Source organism: Salmo salar, chromosome ssa05, assembly GCF_905237065.1.
Source record: "Salmo salar chromosome ssa05, Ssal_v3.1, whole genome shotgun sequence".
NCBI lineage: Eukaryota > Metazoa > Chordata > Actinopteri > Salmoniformes > Salmonidae > Salmo > Salmo salar.
In genome coordinates this window covers 84,478,836-84,496,335 of record NC_059446.1, presented here as the reverse complement: position 1 = coordinate 84,496,335, position 17,500 = coordinate 84,478,836, and the positions used below count along the sequence as shown (strand labels likewise).

The 17,500-nt window shown below is 52.7% G+C and overlaps 1 protein-coding gene across 1 annotated transcript in view; it reads left to right on the top strand.

Moving 5' to 3' along the window:
* Nucleotides 1–17,500, top strand: part of LOC106596042 (kinesin-like protein KIF13A) — a 298,962-nt gene that overhangs the window by 249,093 nt on the left and 32,369 nt on the right. The window contains 2 exon segments of the mRNA XM_045719221.1: nt 899–934; nt 13,695–13,794. Coding sequence (XP_045575177.1) covers nt 899–934; nt 13,695–13,794 — 136 coding nt within the window.

The following is a 17,500-nucleotide window of genomic DNA, read 5'->3' as shown; positions in this document are numbered from 1 at the left end:
GGACTGGTGTACTTCACAAAATAGATGGTTTTGTACCCTGAGTTTTTTTTATGGGTAAAGGTCCACCCTACCTCAAAATCATGTTTTGGGAGTGACTTTAAAAAAATATATGAGACAGATTACACTTTTAGAGTAGTGGCAACCAGGGAAAATGGTGACTTGAAGTGGTTTCTGTGAGAAGTACAGGCTGGGTGGCGGTTTACCCCACGTCACCCTAACAGGTAGGCCTACATTATATGGGACATCAAATGCATCAATAGGATGCTATCTAGTTAAAAGATCACATCTGAGATCTAGCTAATGATTAGACCAATAGGGTAAATGCAGATAGACAACCCCGTTGTTCAGCCTATTTATTTACAGCCACTAGGCTGCATCAGTTGGGCTACAGGGGATCATGCCTATTGTTAATAGCATGCCTGATCATATGGACCATGTATCGGCTGTATGCCTGCTCCAATATGTTATTGGGATTATTTCTGGAGATGGAAATGATATTTTACATGGTGTCAGCATCATTTTATGTCGATTCATTTTGGAGTACGATGTCCTTTTAAAAGTCACCAGAACTGAGCTTCTCAGTCATTCTACATACACATGATCTGGGAGGTCATTTTTATGTAGCAGGACCAAGAAGCAGCCTTTTACCCCCACTGCTACACACACTTCCAGAGGAAAAACAACAATGTGATTAGTCAGCCAGTGACATCTCCAGGCCACTGACACTTACCCAGAGTTGAAGTGGATTTACATTTGACATTTTGGTCATTTAGCAGACGCTCTTATCCAGAGCAACTTGCAGACAGTGGAGAGGTATGTAGGCTACTCCTGTCTGTCTGTCTGTCTGCCTGACTGACTGACTGAGTGTACTGTACTGTGCTGTATTCTGTCCTGCCAGAGGGAGGAAGAGGATGGAGATATGGATAGTTATCAGGTATACTGTAACTCCTCAGTCTGCTGCTACTGCTGCTGCTGCTGCTACTGCTGCTGCATGATGGATGGTGCTGCCTCCTACTACAGCGAGGGTAGCAACATTCCCACAACTTAAACTAAAATCCTAGGTTTTCCAGATGGAATAAACAGGAAATCCAGGCATCGTCCAACTGGGATTTCTGGAAAACCTTGGAATTGTTTTAGATTTCCCAGAAATGTTCAACCCCTAACTACTGCCAATGATGATGACGAGGCATGATGGATGGAAACCAGCTTCTGGTCATGTGCTTGCAGACAGTAGAGACTAGAGGAGTAGGGGGTAGGAGACAGGAGACTAGAGGAGTAGGAGACAGGAGACAGGAGACTAGAGGAGTAGGAGACAGGAGACTAGAGGGGTAGGAGACAGGAGACTAGAGGAGTAGGGGGCAGGAGACTAGAGGAGTAGGGGGTAGGAGACAGGAGACTAGAGGAGTAGGAGACAGGAGACTAGAGGGGTAGGAGACAGGAGACTAGAGGAGTAGGGGGTAGGAGACAGGAGACTAGAGGAGTAGGAGACAGGAGACTAGAGGAGTAGGGGGTAGGGGACAGGAGACAGGAGACTAGAGGAGTAGGGGGTAGGAGACAGGAGACTAGAGGAGTAGGAGACAGGAGACTAGAGGAGTAGGGGGTAGGGGACAGGAGACAGGAGACTAGAGGAGTAGGGGGTAGGAGACAGGAGACTAGAGGAGTAGGAGACAGGAGACTAGAGGAGTAGGGGGTAGGGGACAGGAGACTAGAGGAGTAGGGGGTAGGAGACAGGAGACTAGAGGAGTAGGAGACAGGAGACTAGAGGAGTAGGGGGTAGGGGACAGGAGACTAGAGGAGTAGGAGACAGGAGACTAGAGGAGTAGGGGGTAGGAGACAGGAGACTAGAGGAGTAGGAGACAGGAGACTAGAGGAGTAGGGGGGTAGGAGACAGGAGACTAGAGGAGTAGGGGGTAGGAGACAGGAGACTAGAGGAGTAGGGGGTAGGAGACAGGAGACTAGAGGTAGGAGACAGGAGACTAGAGGAGTAGGGGGTAGGGAGACAGGAGACTAGAGGAGTAGGGGGTAGGAGACAGGAGACTAGAGGAGTAGGGGGTAGGAGACAGGAGACTAGAGGGGTAGGAGACAGGAGGCTAGAGGGGTAGGAGACAGGAGACTAGAGGAGTAGGGGGTAGGAGACAGGAGACTAGAGGGGTAGGGGTAGGAGACAGGGGACTGTAGGGGGTAGGAGACAGGAGACTAGAGGAGTAGGGGGTAGGAGACAGGAGACTAGAGGAGTAGGGGGTAGGAGACAGGAGACTAGAGGAGTAGGGGGTAGGAGACAGGAGACTAGAGGAGTAGGGGGTAGGAGACAGGAGACTAGAGGAGTAGGAGACAGGAGACTAGAGGAGTAGGAGACAGGAGGCTAGAGGAGTAGGGGGTAGGAGACAAGAGACTAGAGGGGTAGGGGTAGGAGACAGGGGACTGTAGGGGTAGGAGACAGGAGACTAGAGGGGTAGGGGTAGGAGACAGGAGACTAGAGGAGTAGGGGGTAGGAGACAGGAGACTAGAGGAGTAGGGGGTAGGAGAGGGGAGTAGAGTAGGAGACAGGAGACTAGAGGAGTATGGGGTAGGAGACAGGAGACTAGAGGAGTAGGGGGTAGGAGACAGGAGACTAGGGGGTAGGAGACAGGAGACTAGAGGGGTAGGAGACAGGAGGCTAGAGGGGTAGGAGACAGGAGGCTAGAGGAGTAGGGGGTAGGAGACAGGAGACTAGAGGGGTAGGAGACAGGAGACTAGAGGAGTAGGGGGTAGGAGACAGGAGACTAGAGTAGGAGACAGGAGACTAGAGGAGTATGGGGTAGGAGACAGGAGACTAGAGGAGTAGGGGGTAGGAGACAGGAGACTAGAGGAGTAGGGGGTAGGAGACAGGAGACTAGAGGAGTAGGAGACAGGAGGCTAGAGGGGTAGGAGACAGGAGACTAGAGGAGTAGGGGGTAGGAGACAGGAGACTAGAGTAGGAGACAGGAGACTAGAGGAGTATGGGGTAGGAGACAGGAGACTAGAGGAGTAGGGGGTAGGAGACAGGAGACTAGAGGAGTAGGGGGTAGGAGACAGGAGACTAGAGGGGTAGGAGACAGGAGGCTAGAGGGGTAGGAGACAGGAGACTAGAGGAGTAGGAGACAGGAGACTAGAGGGGTAGGGGGTAGGAGACAGGAGACTAGAGGGGTAGGGGGTAGGAGACAGGAGACTAGAGGAGTAGGGGGTAGGAGACAGGAGACTAGAGGAGTAGGGGGTAGGAGAGGGGAGAGTAGGAGACAGGAGACTAGAGGAGTAGGGGGTAGGAGACAGGAGACTAGAGGAGTAGGGGGTAGGAGACAGGAGACTAGGGGGTAGGAGACAGGAGACTAGAGGGGGTAGGAGACAGGAGGCTAGAGGGTAGGAGACAGGAGGCTAGAGGAGTAGGGGGTAGGAGACAGGAGACTAGAGGGGTAGGAGACAGGAGACTAGAGGAGTAGGGGGTAGGAGACAGGAGACTAGAGTAGGAGACAGGAGACTAGAGGAGTAGGGGGTAGGAGACAGGAGACTAGAGGAGTAGGGGGTAGGAGACAGGAGACTAGAGGAGTAGGAGACAGGAGGCTAGAGGGGTAGGAGACAGGAGACTAGAGGAGTAGGGGGTAGGAGACAGGAGACTAGAGTAGGAAACAGGAGACTAGAGGAGTAGGAGACAGGAGACTAGAGGGGTAGGGGGTAGGAGACAGGAGGCTAGAGTTGTAGGGGGTAGGAGACAGGAGACTAGAGGGGTAGGAGACAGGAGGCTAGAGGGGTAGGAGACAGGAGACTAGAGGAGTAGGAGACAGGAGACTAGAGGGGGTAGGAGACTAGAGGGGTAGGAGACAGGAGACTAGAGGAGTAGGGGGTAGGAGACTAGAGGGGTAGGAGACAGGAGACTAGAGGAGTAGGAGACAGGAGACTAGAGGGGTAGGAGACAGGAGACTAGAGGGGTAGGTAGGAGACTAGAGGGGTAGGAGACAGGAGACTAGAGGAGTAGGGGGTAGGAGACAGGAGACTAGAGGGGTAGGAGACAGGAGACTAGAGGGGTAGACTAGAGAGTAGGGGGTAGGAGACACGAGACTAGAGGGGTAGGAGACAGGAGGCTAGAGGAGTAGGGGGTAGGAGACAGGAGACTAGAGGAGTAGGGGGTAGGAGACAGGAGACTAGAGGGGTAGGAGACAGGAGACTAGAGGGGTAGGGGGGTAGGAGACTAGAGGGGTAGGAGACAGGAGACTAGAGGGAGTAGGAGACAGGAGGCTAGAGGGGTAGGAGACAGGAGACTAGAGGAGTAGGAGACAGGAGACTAGAGGGGTAGGGGGTAGGAGACTAGAGGGGTAGGAGACAGGAGACTAGAGGAGTAGGGGGGTAGGAGACAGGAGACTAGAGGGGTAGGAGACAGGAGACTAGAGGGGTAAGGGACTAGAGGAGTAGGGGGTAGGAGACACGAGACTAGAGGGGTAGGAGACAGGAGGCTAGAGGAGTAGGGGGTAGGAGACAGGAGACTAGAGGAGTAGGGGGTAGGAGACAGGAGACTAGAGGGGTAGGAGACAGGAGACTAGATGGGTAGGAGACAGGAGACTAGAGGGGTAGGAGACAGGAGACTAGAGGGGTAGGGGTAGGAGACAGGAGACTAGAGGAGTAGGGGGTAGGAGACAGGAGACTAGAGGAGTAGGGGTAGGAGACAGGAGACTAGAGGAGTAGGGGGTAGGAGACAGGAGACTAGAGGGGTAGGGGTGAGGAGACAGGAGACTAGAGGGGTAGGGGGTAGGAGACAGGAGACTAGAGGAGTAGGGGGTAGGAGACAGGAGACTAGAGGAGTAGGGGGTAGGAGACAGGAGACTAGAGGAGTAGGGGTAGGAGACAGGAGACTAGAGGAGTAGGGGGTAGGAGACAGGAGACTAGAGACTAGAGGGGTAGGAGACAGGAGGCTAGAGGAGTAGGGGGTAGGAGACAGGAGACTAGAGGGGTAGGAGACAGGAGACTAGAGGGGTAGGAGACAGGAGGCTAGAGGAGTAGGGGGTAGGAGACAGGAGACTAGAGGGGTAGGAGACAGGAGACTAGATGGGTAGGAGACAGGAGACTAGATGGGTAGGAGACAGGAGACTAGAGGGGTAGGAGACAGGAGACTAGAGGAGTAGGGGGTAGGAGACAGGAGACTAGAGGGGTAGGAGACAGGAGACTAGATGGGTAGGAGACAGGAGACTAGAGGGGTAGGAGTCAGGAGACTAGAGGAGTAGGGGGTAGGAGACAGGAGACTAGAGGGGTAGGAGACAGGAGGCTAGAGGAGTAGGGGGTAGGAGACAGGAGACTAGAGGGGTAGGAGACAGGAGACTAGAGGAGTAGGGGGTAGGAGACAGGAGACTAGAGGAGTAGGGGGTAGGAGACAGGAGACTAGAGGAGTAGGGGGTAGGAGGCTAGAGGAGTAGGGGGTAGGAGACAAGAGACTAGAGGGGTAGGAGACAGGAGGCTAGAGGAGTAGGGGGTAGGAGACAGGAGACTAGAGGAGTAGGGGGTAGGAGACAGGAGACTAGAGGAGTAGGGGGTAGGAGACAGGAGACTAGAGGGGTAGGGGGTAGGAGACAGGAGACTAGAGGGGTAGGAGACAGGAGACTAGAGGGGTAGGAGACAGGAGACTAGAGGGGTAGGGTGTAGGAGACAGGAGACTAGAGGGTTAGGAGACAGGAGACTAGAGGAGTAGGGGGTAGGAGACAGGAGACTAGAGGAGTAGGGGGTAGGAGACAGGAGACTAGAGGAGTAGGAGACAGGAGACTAGAGGAGTAGGGGGGTAGGAGACAGGAGACTAGAGGGAGTAGGGGGTAGGAGACAAGAGACTAGAGGGGTAGGAGACAGGAGGCTAGAGGTGTAGGGGTAGGAGACAGGAGACTAGAGGGGTAGGGGGTAGGAGACAGGAGACTTGAGGGGTAGGAGACAGGAGACTAGAGGGGTAGGGGGTAGGAGACAGGAGACTAGAGGAGTAGGGGGTAGGAGACAGGAGCCTAGAGGAGTAGGGGGGTAGGAGACAGGAGACTAGAGGAGTAGGGGTAGGAGACAGGAGACTAGAGGAGTAGGAGACAGGAGACTAGAGGAGTAGGGGGTAGGAGACAGGAGACTAGAGGAGTAGGGGGTAGGAGACAAGAGACTAGAGGGGTAGGAGACAGGAGGCTAGAGGTGTAGGGGTAGGAGACAGGAGACTAGAGGGGTAGGGGGTAGGAGACAGGAGACTTGAGGGGTAGGAGACAGGAGACTAGAGGGGTAGGGGGTAGGAGACAGGAGACTAGAGGAGTAGGGGGTAGGAGACAGGAGACTAGAGGAGTAGGGGGTAGGAGACAGGAGACTAGGGGTAGGGAGACAGGAGACTAGAGGAGTAGGGGGTAGGAGACAGGAGACTAGAGGAGTAGGGGGTAGGAGACAGGAGACTAGAGGAGTAGGGGGTAGGAGACAGGAGACTAGAGGAGTAGGGGGTAGGAGACAGGAGACTAGAGGGGTAGGGGGTAGGAGACAGGAGACTAGAGGGGTAGGAGACAGGAGACTAGAGGGGTAGGAGACAGGAGACTAGAGGGGTAGGGTGTAGGAGACAGGAGACTAGAGGGTTAGGAGACAGGAGACTAGAGGAGTAGGGGGTAGGAGACAGGAGACTAGAGGAGTAGGGGGTAGGAGACAGGAGACTAGAGGAGTAGGAGACAGGAGACTAGAGGAGTAGGGGGTAGGAGACAGGAGACTAGAGGGGTAGGGGGTAGGAGACAGGAGACTAGAGGGGTAGGAGACAGGAGACTAGAGGAGTAGGGGGTAGGAGACAGGAGACTAGAGGAGTAGGGGGTAGGAGACAGGAGACTAGAGGAGTAGGGGGTAGGAGACAGGAGACTAGAGGGAGTAGGGGTAGGAGACAGGAGACTAGAGGGGTAGGAGACAGGAGACTAGAGGGGGTAGGAGACAGGAGACTAGAGGAGTAGGGGGTAGGAGACAGGAGACTAGAGGGGTAGGAGACAGGAGACTAGTGGGGTAGGAGACAGGAGACTAGAGGAGTAGGGGGTAGGAGACAGGAGACTAGAGGGGTAGGAGACAGGAGACTAGAGGGGTAGGGGGTAGGAGACAGGAGACTAGAGGAGTAGGGGGTAGGAGACAGGAGACTAGAGGGAGGGGGTAGGAGACAGGAGACTAGAGGAGTAGGGGGTAGGAGACAGGAGACTAGAGGGGGTAGGAGACAGGAGACTAGAGGAGTAGGGGGTAGGAGACAGGAGACTAGAGGGGTAGGAGACAGGAGACTAGATGGGTAGGAGACAGGAGACTAGAGGAGTAGGGGGTAGGAGACAGGAGACTAGAGGAGTAGGGGGTAGGAGTCAGGAGACTAGAGGAGTAGGGGGTAGGAGACAGGAGACTAGAGGAGTAGGGGTAGGAGACAGGAGACTAGAGGGGTAGGAGACAGGACACTAGAGGGGTAGGAGACAGGAGGCTAGAGGAGTAGGGGGTAGGAAACAGGAGACTAGAGGGGTAGGAGACAGGAGGCTAGAGGGGTAGGAGACAGGAGACTAGAGGGGTAGGGGGTAGGAGACAGGAGACTAGAGGAGTAGGGGGTAGGAGACAAGAGACTAGAGGAGTAGGGGGTAGGAGACAGGAGACTAGAGGAGTAGGGGGTAAGAGACAGGAGACTAGAGGAGTAGGGGGTAGGAGACAGGAGACTAGAGGAGTAGGGGTAGGAGACAGGAGACTAGAGGAGTAGGAGACAGGAGACTAGAGGAGTTGGAGACAGGAGACTAGAGGGGTAGGAGACAGGAGACTAGAGGAGTAGGAGACAGGAGACTAGAGGGGTAGGAGACAGGAGACTAGAGGAGTAGGGGGTAGGAGACAAGAGACTAGAGGAGTAGGGGGTAGGAGACAGGAGACTAGCGGAGTAGGGGGTAGGAGACAGGAGACTAGAGGGGTAGGAGACAGGAGGCTAGAGGAGTAGGGGGTAGGAGACAGGAGACTAGAGGGGTAGGAGACAGGAGACTAGAGGAGTAGGGGGTAGGAGACAGGAGACTAGAGGGGTAGGAGACAGGAGACAAGAGGGGTAGGGGGTAGGAGACAGGAGACTAGAGGGGTAGGGTGTAGGAGACAGGAGACTAGAGGGTTAGGAGACAGGAGACTAGAGGAGTAGGGGGTAGGAGACAGGAGACTAGAGGAGTAGGGGGTAGGAGACAGGAGACTAGAGGAGTAGGAGACAGGAGACTAGAGGAGTAGGGGGTAGGAGACAGGAGACTAGAGGAGTAGGGGGTAGGAGACAGGAGACTAGAGGAGTAGGAGACAGGAGACTAGAGGAGTAGGGGGTAGGAGACAGGAGACTAGAGGGGTAGGGTTGTAGGAGACAGGAGACTAGAGGGGTAGGAGACAGGAGACTAGAGGAGTAGGGGGTAGGAGACAGGAGACTAGAGGAGTAGGGGGTAGGAGACAGGAGACTAGAGGAGTAGGAGACAGGAGACTAGAGGAGTAGGGGGTAGGAGACAGGAGACTAGAGGAGTAGGGGGTAGGAGACAGGAGTCTAGAGGGGTAGGAGACAGGAGGCTAGAGGGGTAGGAGACAGGAGACTAGTGGGGTAGGAGACAGGAGGCGAGAGGGGTAAGAGACAGGAGACTAGAGGGGTAGGAGACAGGAGACTAGTGGGGTAGGAGACAGGAGACTAGAGGAGTAGGGGGTAGGAGACAGGAGACTAGAGGGGTAGGAGACAGGAGGCTAGAGGGGTAGGGGGTAGGAGACAGGAGACTAGAGGGGTAGGAGACAGGAGACTAGAGGGGTAGGAGACAGGAGGCTAGAGGGGTAGGAGACAGGAGACTAGAGGAGTAGGGGGTAGGAGACAGGAGACTAGAGGTGTAGGGGGTAGGAGACAGGAGACTAGAGGAGTAGGGGGTAGGAGACAGGAGACTAGAGGGGTAGGGAGACAGGAGACTAGAGGGGTAGGAGACAGGAGACTAGAGGAGTAGGGGGTAGGAGACAGGAGACTAGAGGGGTAGGAGACAGGAGACTAGATGGGGTAGGAGACAGGAGACTAGAGGGAGTAGGGGGTAGGAGACAGGAGACTAGAGGAGTAGGGGGTAGGAGACAGGAGACTAGAGGAGTAGGGGGGTAGGAGACAGGAGACTAGAGGAGTAGGGGTAGGAGACAGGAGACTAGAGGGGGGGGGTAGGAGACAGGAGACTAGAGGGGTAGGAGACAGGAGACTAGAGGGGTAGGAGACAGGAGACTAGAGGGGTAGGGGGTAGGAGACAGGAGACTAGAGGAGTAGGGGGTAGGAGACAGGAGACTAGAGGAGTAGGGGGGTAAGAGACAGGAGACTAGAGGAGTAGGGGGTAGGAGACAGGAGACTAGAGGAGTAGGGGGTAGGAGACAGGAGACTAGAGGGGTAGGAGACAGGAGACTAGAGGAGTAGGAGACAGGAGACTAGAGGGGTAGGGAGACAGGAGACTAGAGGAGTAGGAGACAGGAGGCTAGAGGGTAGGAGACAGGAGACTAGAGGAGTAGGGGTAGGAGACAAGAGACTAGAGGGGTAGGAGACAGGAGACTAGCGGAGTAGGGGTAGGAGACAGGAGACTAGAGGGGTAGGAGACAGGAGGCTAGAGGAGTAGGGGGTAGGAGACAGGAGACTAGAGGGAGTAGAGGGTAGGAGACAGGAGACTAGATGGGTAGGAGACAGGAGACAAGAGGGGTAGGAGACAGGAGACTAGAGGGGTAGGAGACAGGAGACTAGAGTGGGTAGGAGACAGGAGACTAGAGGGGTAGGAGACAGGAGACTAGAGGGGTAGGAGACAGGAGACTAGAGGAAGGTAGGAGACAGGAGACTAGAGGGGTAGGAGACAGGAGACTAGAGGAGTAGGGGGGTAGGAGACAGGAGACTAGAGGGGTAGGAGACGGGGGGTAGGAGACAGGAGACTAGAGGGGTGAGGAGACAGGAGACTAGAGGGGTAGGAGACAGGAGACTAGAGGGGTAGGAGACAGGAGACTAGAGGGGTAGGAGACAGGAGACTAGAGGAGTAGGGGGTAGGAGACAGGAGACTAGAGGGGTAGGAGACAGGAGACTAGAGGTGTAGGAGACAGGAGACTAGAGGGGGTAGGAGACAGGAGACTAGAGGGGTAGGGGGTAGGAGACAGGAGACTAGAGGAGTAGGAGACAGGAGACTAGAGGGGTAGGAGACAGGAGACTAGAGGGGTAGGAGACTAGGAGGGTAGGAGGGGTAGGGGACAGGAGACTAGAGGGGTAGGGAGACAGGAGACTAGAGGTGTAGGGAGACAGGAGACTAGAGGGGTAGGGGGTAGGAGACAGGAGACTAGAGGAGTAGGGGGTAGGAGACAGGAGACTAGAGGAGTAGGGGGTAGGAGACAGGAGACTAGAGGGGTAGGAGACAGGAGACTAGAGGGGTAGGAGACAGGAGACTAGAGGGGTAGGAGACAGGAGACTAGAGAAGTAGGAGACAGGAGACTAGAGGAGTAGGAGACAGGAGACTAGAGGAGTAGGGGGTAGGAGACTGGAGACTAGAGGAGTAGGGGGGTAGGAGACAGGAGACTAGAGGAGTAGGGGGTAGGAGACAGGAGACTAGAGGGGTAGGAGACAGGAGACTAGAGAAGTAGGAGACAGGAGACTAGAGGAGTAGGAGACAGGAGACTAGAGGGAGTAGGGGGTAGGAGACTGGAGACTAGAGGAGTAGGGGGTAGGAGACAGGAGACTAGAGGAGTAGGGGGTAGGAGACAGGAGACTAGAGGGGTAGGAGACAGGAGACTAGAGGGGTAGGAGACAGGAGACTAGAGGGGTAGGGGGTAGGAGACTGGAGACTAGAGGAGTAGGGGGTAGGAGACAGGAGACTAGAGGAGTAGGGGGTAGGAGACAGGAGACTAGAGGAGTAGGGGTAGGAGACAGGAGACTAGAGGGGTAGGAGACAGGAGACTAGAGGAGTAGGAGACAGGAGACTAGAGGAGTAGGGGGTAGGAGACAGGAGACTAGAGGAGTAGGGGGTAGGAGACTGGAGACTAGAGGAGTAGGGGGTAGGAGACAGGAGACTAGAGGAGTAGGGGGAGAGACAGGAGACTAGAGAGTAGGAGACAGGAGACTAGAGGGGTAGGAGACAGGAGACTAGAGGGGTAGGAGACAGGAGACTAGAGGGGTAGGAGACAGGAGACTAGAGGAGTAGTGGGTAGGAGACAGGAGACTAGAGAAGTAGGGGTAGGAGACAGGAGACTAGAGGGGTAGAAGACAGTAGGCTAGAGGGGTAGGAGACAGGAGGCTAGAGGAGTAGGGGGTAGGAGACTAGAGGGGTAGGAGACAGGAGACTAGTGGGGTAGGAGACAGGAGACTAGTGGGGTAGGAGACAGGAGACTAGAGGGGTAGGAGACAGGAGACTAGAGGGGTAGGAGACAGGAGGCTAGAGGAGTAGGGGGTAGGAGACAGTAGGCTAGAGGGGTAGGAGACAGGAGGCTAGAGGAGTAGGGGGTAGGAGACAGGAGACTAGAGGGGTAGGAGACAGGAGGCTAGAGGAGTAGGGGGTAGGAGACAGGAGACTAGAGGGGTAGGAGACAGGAGACTAGAGGAGTAGGAGACAGGAGACTAGAGGAGTAGGGGGTAGGAGCAGGAGACTAGAGGAGTAGGGGGTAGGAGACTGGAGACTAGAGGAGTAGGGGGTAGGAGACAGGAGACTAGAGGAGTAGGGGGTAGGAGACAGGAGACTAGAGAAGTAGGAGACAGGAGACTAGAGGGGTAGGAGACAGGAGACTAGAGGGGTAGGAGACAGGAGACTAGAGGGGTAGGAGAGAGGAGACTAGAGAAGTAGGAGACAGGAGACTAGAGGAGTAGTGGGTAGGAGACAGGAGACTAGAGAAGTAGGGGGTAGGAGACAGGAGACTAGAGGGGTAGAAGACAGTAGGCTAGAGGGGTAGGAGACAGGAGGCTAGAGGAGTAGGGGTAGGAGACTAGAGGGGTAGGAGACAGGAGACTAGTGGGGTAGGAGACAGGAGACTAGTGGGGTAGGAGACAGGAGACTAGAGGGGTAGGAGACAGGAGACTAGAGGGGTAGGAGACAGGAGGCTAGAGGAGTAGGGGGTAGGAGACAGTAGGCTAGAGGGGTAGGAGACAGGAGGCTAGAGGAGTAGGGGGTAGGAGACAGGAGACTAGAGGGGTAGGAGACAGGAGGCTAGAGGAGTAGGGGGTAGGAGACAGTAGGCTAGAGGGGTAGGAGACAGGAGGCTAGAGGAGTAGGAGACAGGAGACTAGAGGGGTAGGAGACAGGAGACTAGTGGGGTAGGAGACAGGAGACTAGAGGGGTAGGAGACAGGAGACTAGTGGGGTAGGAGACAGGAGACTAGAGGGGGTAGGAGTCGGGAGACTAGAGGAGTAGGAGACAGGAGACTAGAGGGGTAGGAGACAGGAGACTAGTGGGGTAGGAGACAGGAGACTAGTGGGGTAGGAGACAGGAGACTAGAGGGGTAGGAGACAGGAGACTAGAGGGGTAGGGAGTAGGAGACAGGAGACTAGAGGGGTAGGAGACAGGAGGCTAGAGGAGTAGGGGTAGGAGACAGGAGACTAGAGGGGTAGGAGACAGGAGACTGGAGGAGTAGGGGGTAGGAGACAGGAGACTAGAGGGGTAGGAGACAGGAGACTAGAGGAGTAGGAGACAGGAGACTAGAGGGGTAGGAGACAGGAGGCTGGAGGAGTAGGGGGTAGGAGACAGGAGACTAGAGGGGTAGGAGACAGGAGACTAGAGGAGTAGGGGTAGGAGACAGGAGACTAGAGGGGTAGGAGACAGGAGACTAGAGGGGGTAGGAGACAGGAGACTAGAGGGGTAGGAGACAGGAGGCTGGAGGAGTAGGGGGTAGGAGACAGGAGACTAGAGGGGTAGGAGACAGGAGGCTGGAGGAGTAGGGGGGTAGTTTTCCCTAGTCAGGTCTAGTGGTCAGGACAAACTCCTGGTCCTAGGTCCGGCCTCACAGAGTGGAACATGATTGGATAATGTTGTGCACTTTTTGAGGAGAACTCTTTCCTCCAAGCACAATGTTGGACACGGATGGCACTGGTCCAACTAAAGAATGTCACCCAAACAAAGATAATGATTTGAGAATGTTTTTAAGGCATCACCCCAGCCCAGATAGATCCCTCATATTCTGGGTTTCTTTCCTCCCACTCCAGTGCCCTGGTGTCTGTCTGTCTGTGTTCTAGTCTGTCTCTCGGTCCTACTACCCCTCAGGTTAAAACAACACACTAACTTCCTTCCTGTCTGCTTCTCAACCCCGCCACTCAAGAGCTGCTGCAGGAGACTTGTTGTACCACAATCACATAACCAACGCATTGCTGCATCCATGCATGACTCATTTTGCATGACAGGGGAGTTGAGCTCAGGAATGGGGGTGGAGTGTGCATGTGTGTGGTTGTTATGGTGCTGGGTGGGTAGTTTGATGATGGTGATGTCATCTTTTAATCAGCCAACAGTACATTAAAGGTTCTGAGCCTGGGAGACATTCCATTTCCTGATAGAGTTTGGGACTTTTTTTCAATAGACTTTGAGAAAGAGGGTTCATTTTGACCAGGCTCCTAGGGCCTCCCACTGTGTCTTCTCACGGAGGTGATGTGGGGTCTACTGGGGGAAGGTCCTGTAATGATACAGACCACTGAACCAGACCCTGGTAATGCTTTGGAACTGATACTGGACAGAGTCCTGCTGACACTGATGCTGTCTTCTGTTGGCCTGCAGGAGGAGGACCTGAACTGTGTGAGGGACCGCTGGTCTGAGGCCCTCATCAAACGACGAGAGTACCTGGACGAGCAGATCAACAAGATCATCAACAAACAGGGTGGGTCGCAGGTCTGGACTATACAGCTCTACTCTGGACCTGTATCAGTCCTGTCTTTATTCAGCGTTCTGGACTATACAGCTCTACTCTGGACCTGTATCAGTCCTGTCTTTATTCAGCGTTCTGGACTATACAGCTCTACTCTGGACCTGTATCAGTCCTGTCTTTATTCAGCTTATTCAGCGTTCTGGACTATACAGCTCTACTCTGGACCTGTATCAGTCCTGTCTTTATTCAGCGTTCTGGACTATACAGCTCTACTCTGGACCTGTATCAGTCCTGTCTTTATTCAGCGTTCTGGACTATACAGCTCTACTCTGGACCTGTATCAGTCCTGTCTTTATTCAGCGTTCTGGACTATACAGCTCTACTCTGGACCTGTATCAGTCCTGTCTTTATTCAGCGTTCTGGACTATACAGCTCTACTCTGGACCTGTATCAGTCCTGTCTTTATTCAGCGTTCTGGACTATACAGCTCTACTCTGGACCTGTATCAGTCCTGTCTTTATTCAGCGTTCTGGACTATACAGCTCTACTCTGGACCTGTATCAGTCCTGTCTTTATTCAGCGTTCTGGACTATACAGCTCTACTCTGGACCTGTATCAGTCCTGTCTTTATTCAGCGTTCTGGACTATACAGCTCTACTCTGGACCTGTATCAGTCCTGTCTTTATTCAGCGTTCTGGACTATACAGCTCTACTCTGGACCTGTATCAGTCCTGTCTTTATTCAGCTTATTCAGCGTTCTGGACTATACAGCTCTACTCTGGACCTGTATCAGTCCTGTCTTTATTCAGCGTTCTGGACTATACAGCTCTACTCTGGACCTGTATCAGTCCTGTCTTTATTCAGCTTATTCAGAGTTCTGGACTATACAGCTCTACTCTGGACCTGTATCAGTCCTGTCTTTATTCAGCGTTCTGGACTATACAGCTCTACTCTGGACCTGTATCAGTCCTGTCTTTATTCAGAGTTCTGGACTATACAGCTCTACTCTGGACCTGTATCAGTCCTGTCTTTATTCAGCTTATTCAGCGTTCTGGACTATACAGCTCTACTCTGGACCTGTATCAGTCCTGTCTTTATTCAGCGTTCTGGACTATACAGCTCTACTCTGGACCTGTATCAGTCCTGTCTTTATTCAGCGTTCTGGACTATACAGCTCTACTCTGGACCTGTATCAGTCCTGTCTTTATTCAGCTTATTCAGAGTTCTGGACTATACAGCTCTACTCTGGACCTGTATCAGTCCTGTCTTTATTCAGCTTATTCAGAGTTCTGGACTATACAGCTCTACTCTGGACCTGTATCAGTCCTGTCTTTATTCAGCGTTCTGGACTATACAGCTCTACTCTGGACCTGTATCAGTCCTGTCTTTATTCAGCAGTTCTGGACTATACAGCTCTACTCTGGACCTGTATCAGTCCTGTCTTTATTCAGCGTTCTGGACTATACAGCTCTACTCTGGACCTGTATCAGTCCTGTCTTTATTCAGCGTTCTGGACTATACAGCTCTACTCTGGACCTGTATCAGTCCTGTCTTTATTCAGCTTATTCAGAGTTCTGGACTATACAGCTCTACTCTGGACCTGTATCAGTCCTGTCTTTATTCAGCGTTCTGGACTATACAGCTCTACTCTGGACCTGTATCAGTCCTGTCTTTATTCAGCGTTCTGGACTATACAGCTCTACTCTGGACCTGTATCAGTCCTGTCTTTATTCAGCGTTCTGGACTATACAGCTCTACTCTGGACCTGTATCAGTCCTGTCTTTATTCAGCTTATTCAGAGTTCTGGACTATACAGCTCTACTCTGGACCTGTATCAGTCCTGTCTTTATTCAGCTTATTCAGAGTTCTGGACTATACAGCTCTACTCTGGACCTGTATCAGTCCTGTCTTTATTCAGCTTATTCAGAGTTCTGGACTATACAGCTCTACTCTGGACCTGTATCAGTCCTGTCTTTATTCAGCGTTCTGGACTATACAGCTCTACCCTGGACCTGTATCAGTCCTGTCTTTATTCAGCGTTCTGGACTATACAGCTCTACTCTGGACCTGTATCAGTCCTGTCTTTATTCAGCGTTCTGGACTATACAGCTCTACTCTGGACCTGTATCAGTCCTGTCTTTATTCAGCTTATTCAGCGTTCTGGACTATACAGCTCTACTCTGGACCTGTATCAGTCCTGTCTTTATTCAGCGTTCTGGACTATACAGCTCTACTCTGGACCTGTATCAGTCCTGTCTTTATTCAGCTTATTCAGCGTTCTGGACTATACAGCTCTACTCTGGACCTGTATCAGTCCTGTCTTTATTCAGCGTTCTGGACTATACAGCTCTACTCTGGACCTGTATCAGTCCTGTCTTTATTCAGCTTATTCAGAGTTCTGGACTATACAGCTCTACTCTGGACCTGTATCAGTCCTGTCTTTATTCAGCAGAGTTCTGGACTATACAGCTCTACTCTGGACCTGTATCAGTCCTGTCTTTATTCAGCTTATTCAGCGTTCTGGACTATACAGCTCTACCCTGGACCTGTATCAGTCCTGTCTTTATTCAGCTTATTCAGCGTTCTGGACTATACAGCTCTACTCTGGACCTGTATCAGTCCTGTCTTTATTCAGCTTATTCAGAGTTCTGGACTATACAGCTCTACTCTGGACCTGTATCAGTCCTGTCTTTATTCAGCTTCAGAGTTCTGGACTATACAGCTCTACTCTGGACCTGTATCAGTCCTGTCTTTATTCAGCTTATTCAGTTCTGGACTATACAGCTCTACCCTGGACCTGTATCAGTCCTGTCTTTATTCAGCGTTCTGGACTATACAGCTCTACTCTGGACCTGTATCAGTCCTGTCTTTATTCAGCGTTCTGGACTATACAGCTCTACTCTGGACCTGTATCAATCCTGTCTTTATTCAGCTTATCGCGTTCTGGACTATACAGCTCTACTCTGGACCTGTATCAGTCCTGTCTTTATTCAGCGTTCTGGACTATACAGCTCTACTCTGGACCTGTATCAGTCCTGTCTTTATTCAGCTTATTCAGCGTTCTGGACTATACAGCTCTACTCTGGACCTGTATCAGTCCTGTCTTTATTCAGCGTTCTGGACTATACAGCTCTACTCTGGACCTGTATCAGTCCTGTCTTCATTCAGCTTATTCAGAGTTCTGGACTATACAGCTCTACTCTGGACCTGTATCAGTCCTGTCTTTATTCAGCTTATTCAGAGTTCTGGACTATACAGCTCTACTCTGGACCTGTATCAGTCCTGTCTTTATTCAGAGTTCTGGACTATACAGCTCTACTCTGGACCTGTATCAGTCCTGTCTTTATTCAGCGTTCTGGACTATACAGCTCTACCCTGGACCTGTATCAGTCCTGTCTTTATTCAGCTTATTCAGAGTTCTGGACTATACAGCTCTACCCTGGACCTGTATCAGTCCTGTCTTTATTCAGCTTATTCAGAGTTCTGGACTATACAGCTCTACTCTGGACCTGTATCAGTCCTGTCTTTATTCAGCGTTCTGGACTATACAGCTCTACTCTGGACCTGTATCAGTCCTGTCTTTATTCAGCGTTCTGGACTATACAGCTCTACCCTGGACCTGTATCAGTCCTGTCTTTATTCAGCTTATTCAGAGTTCTGGACTATACAGCTCTACCCTGGACCTGTATCAGTCCTGTCTTTATTCAGCTTATTCAGA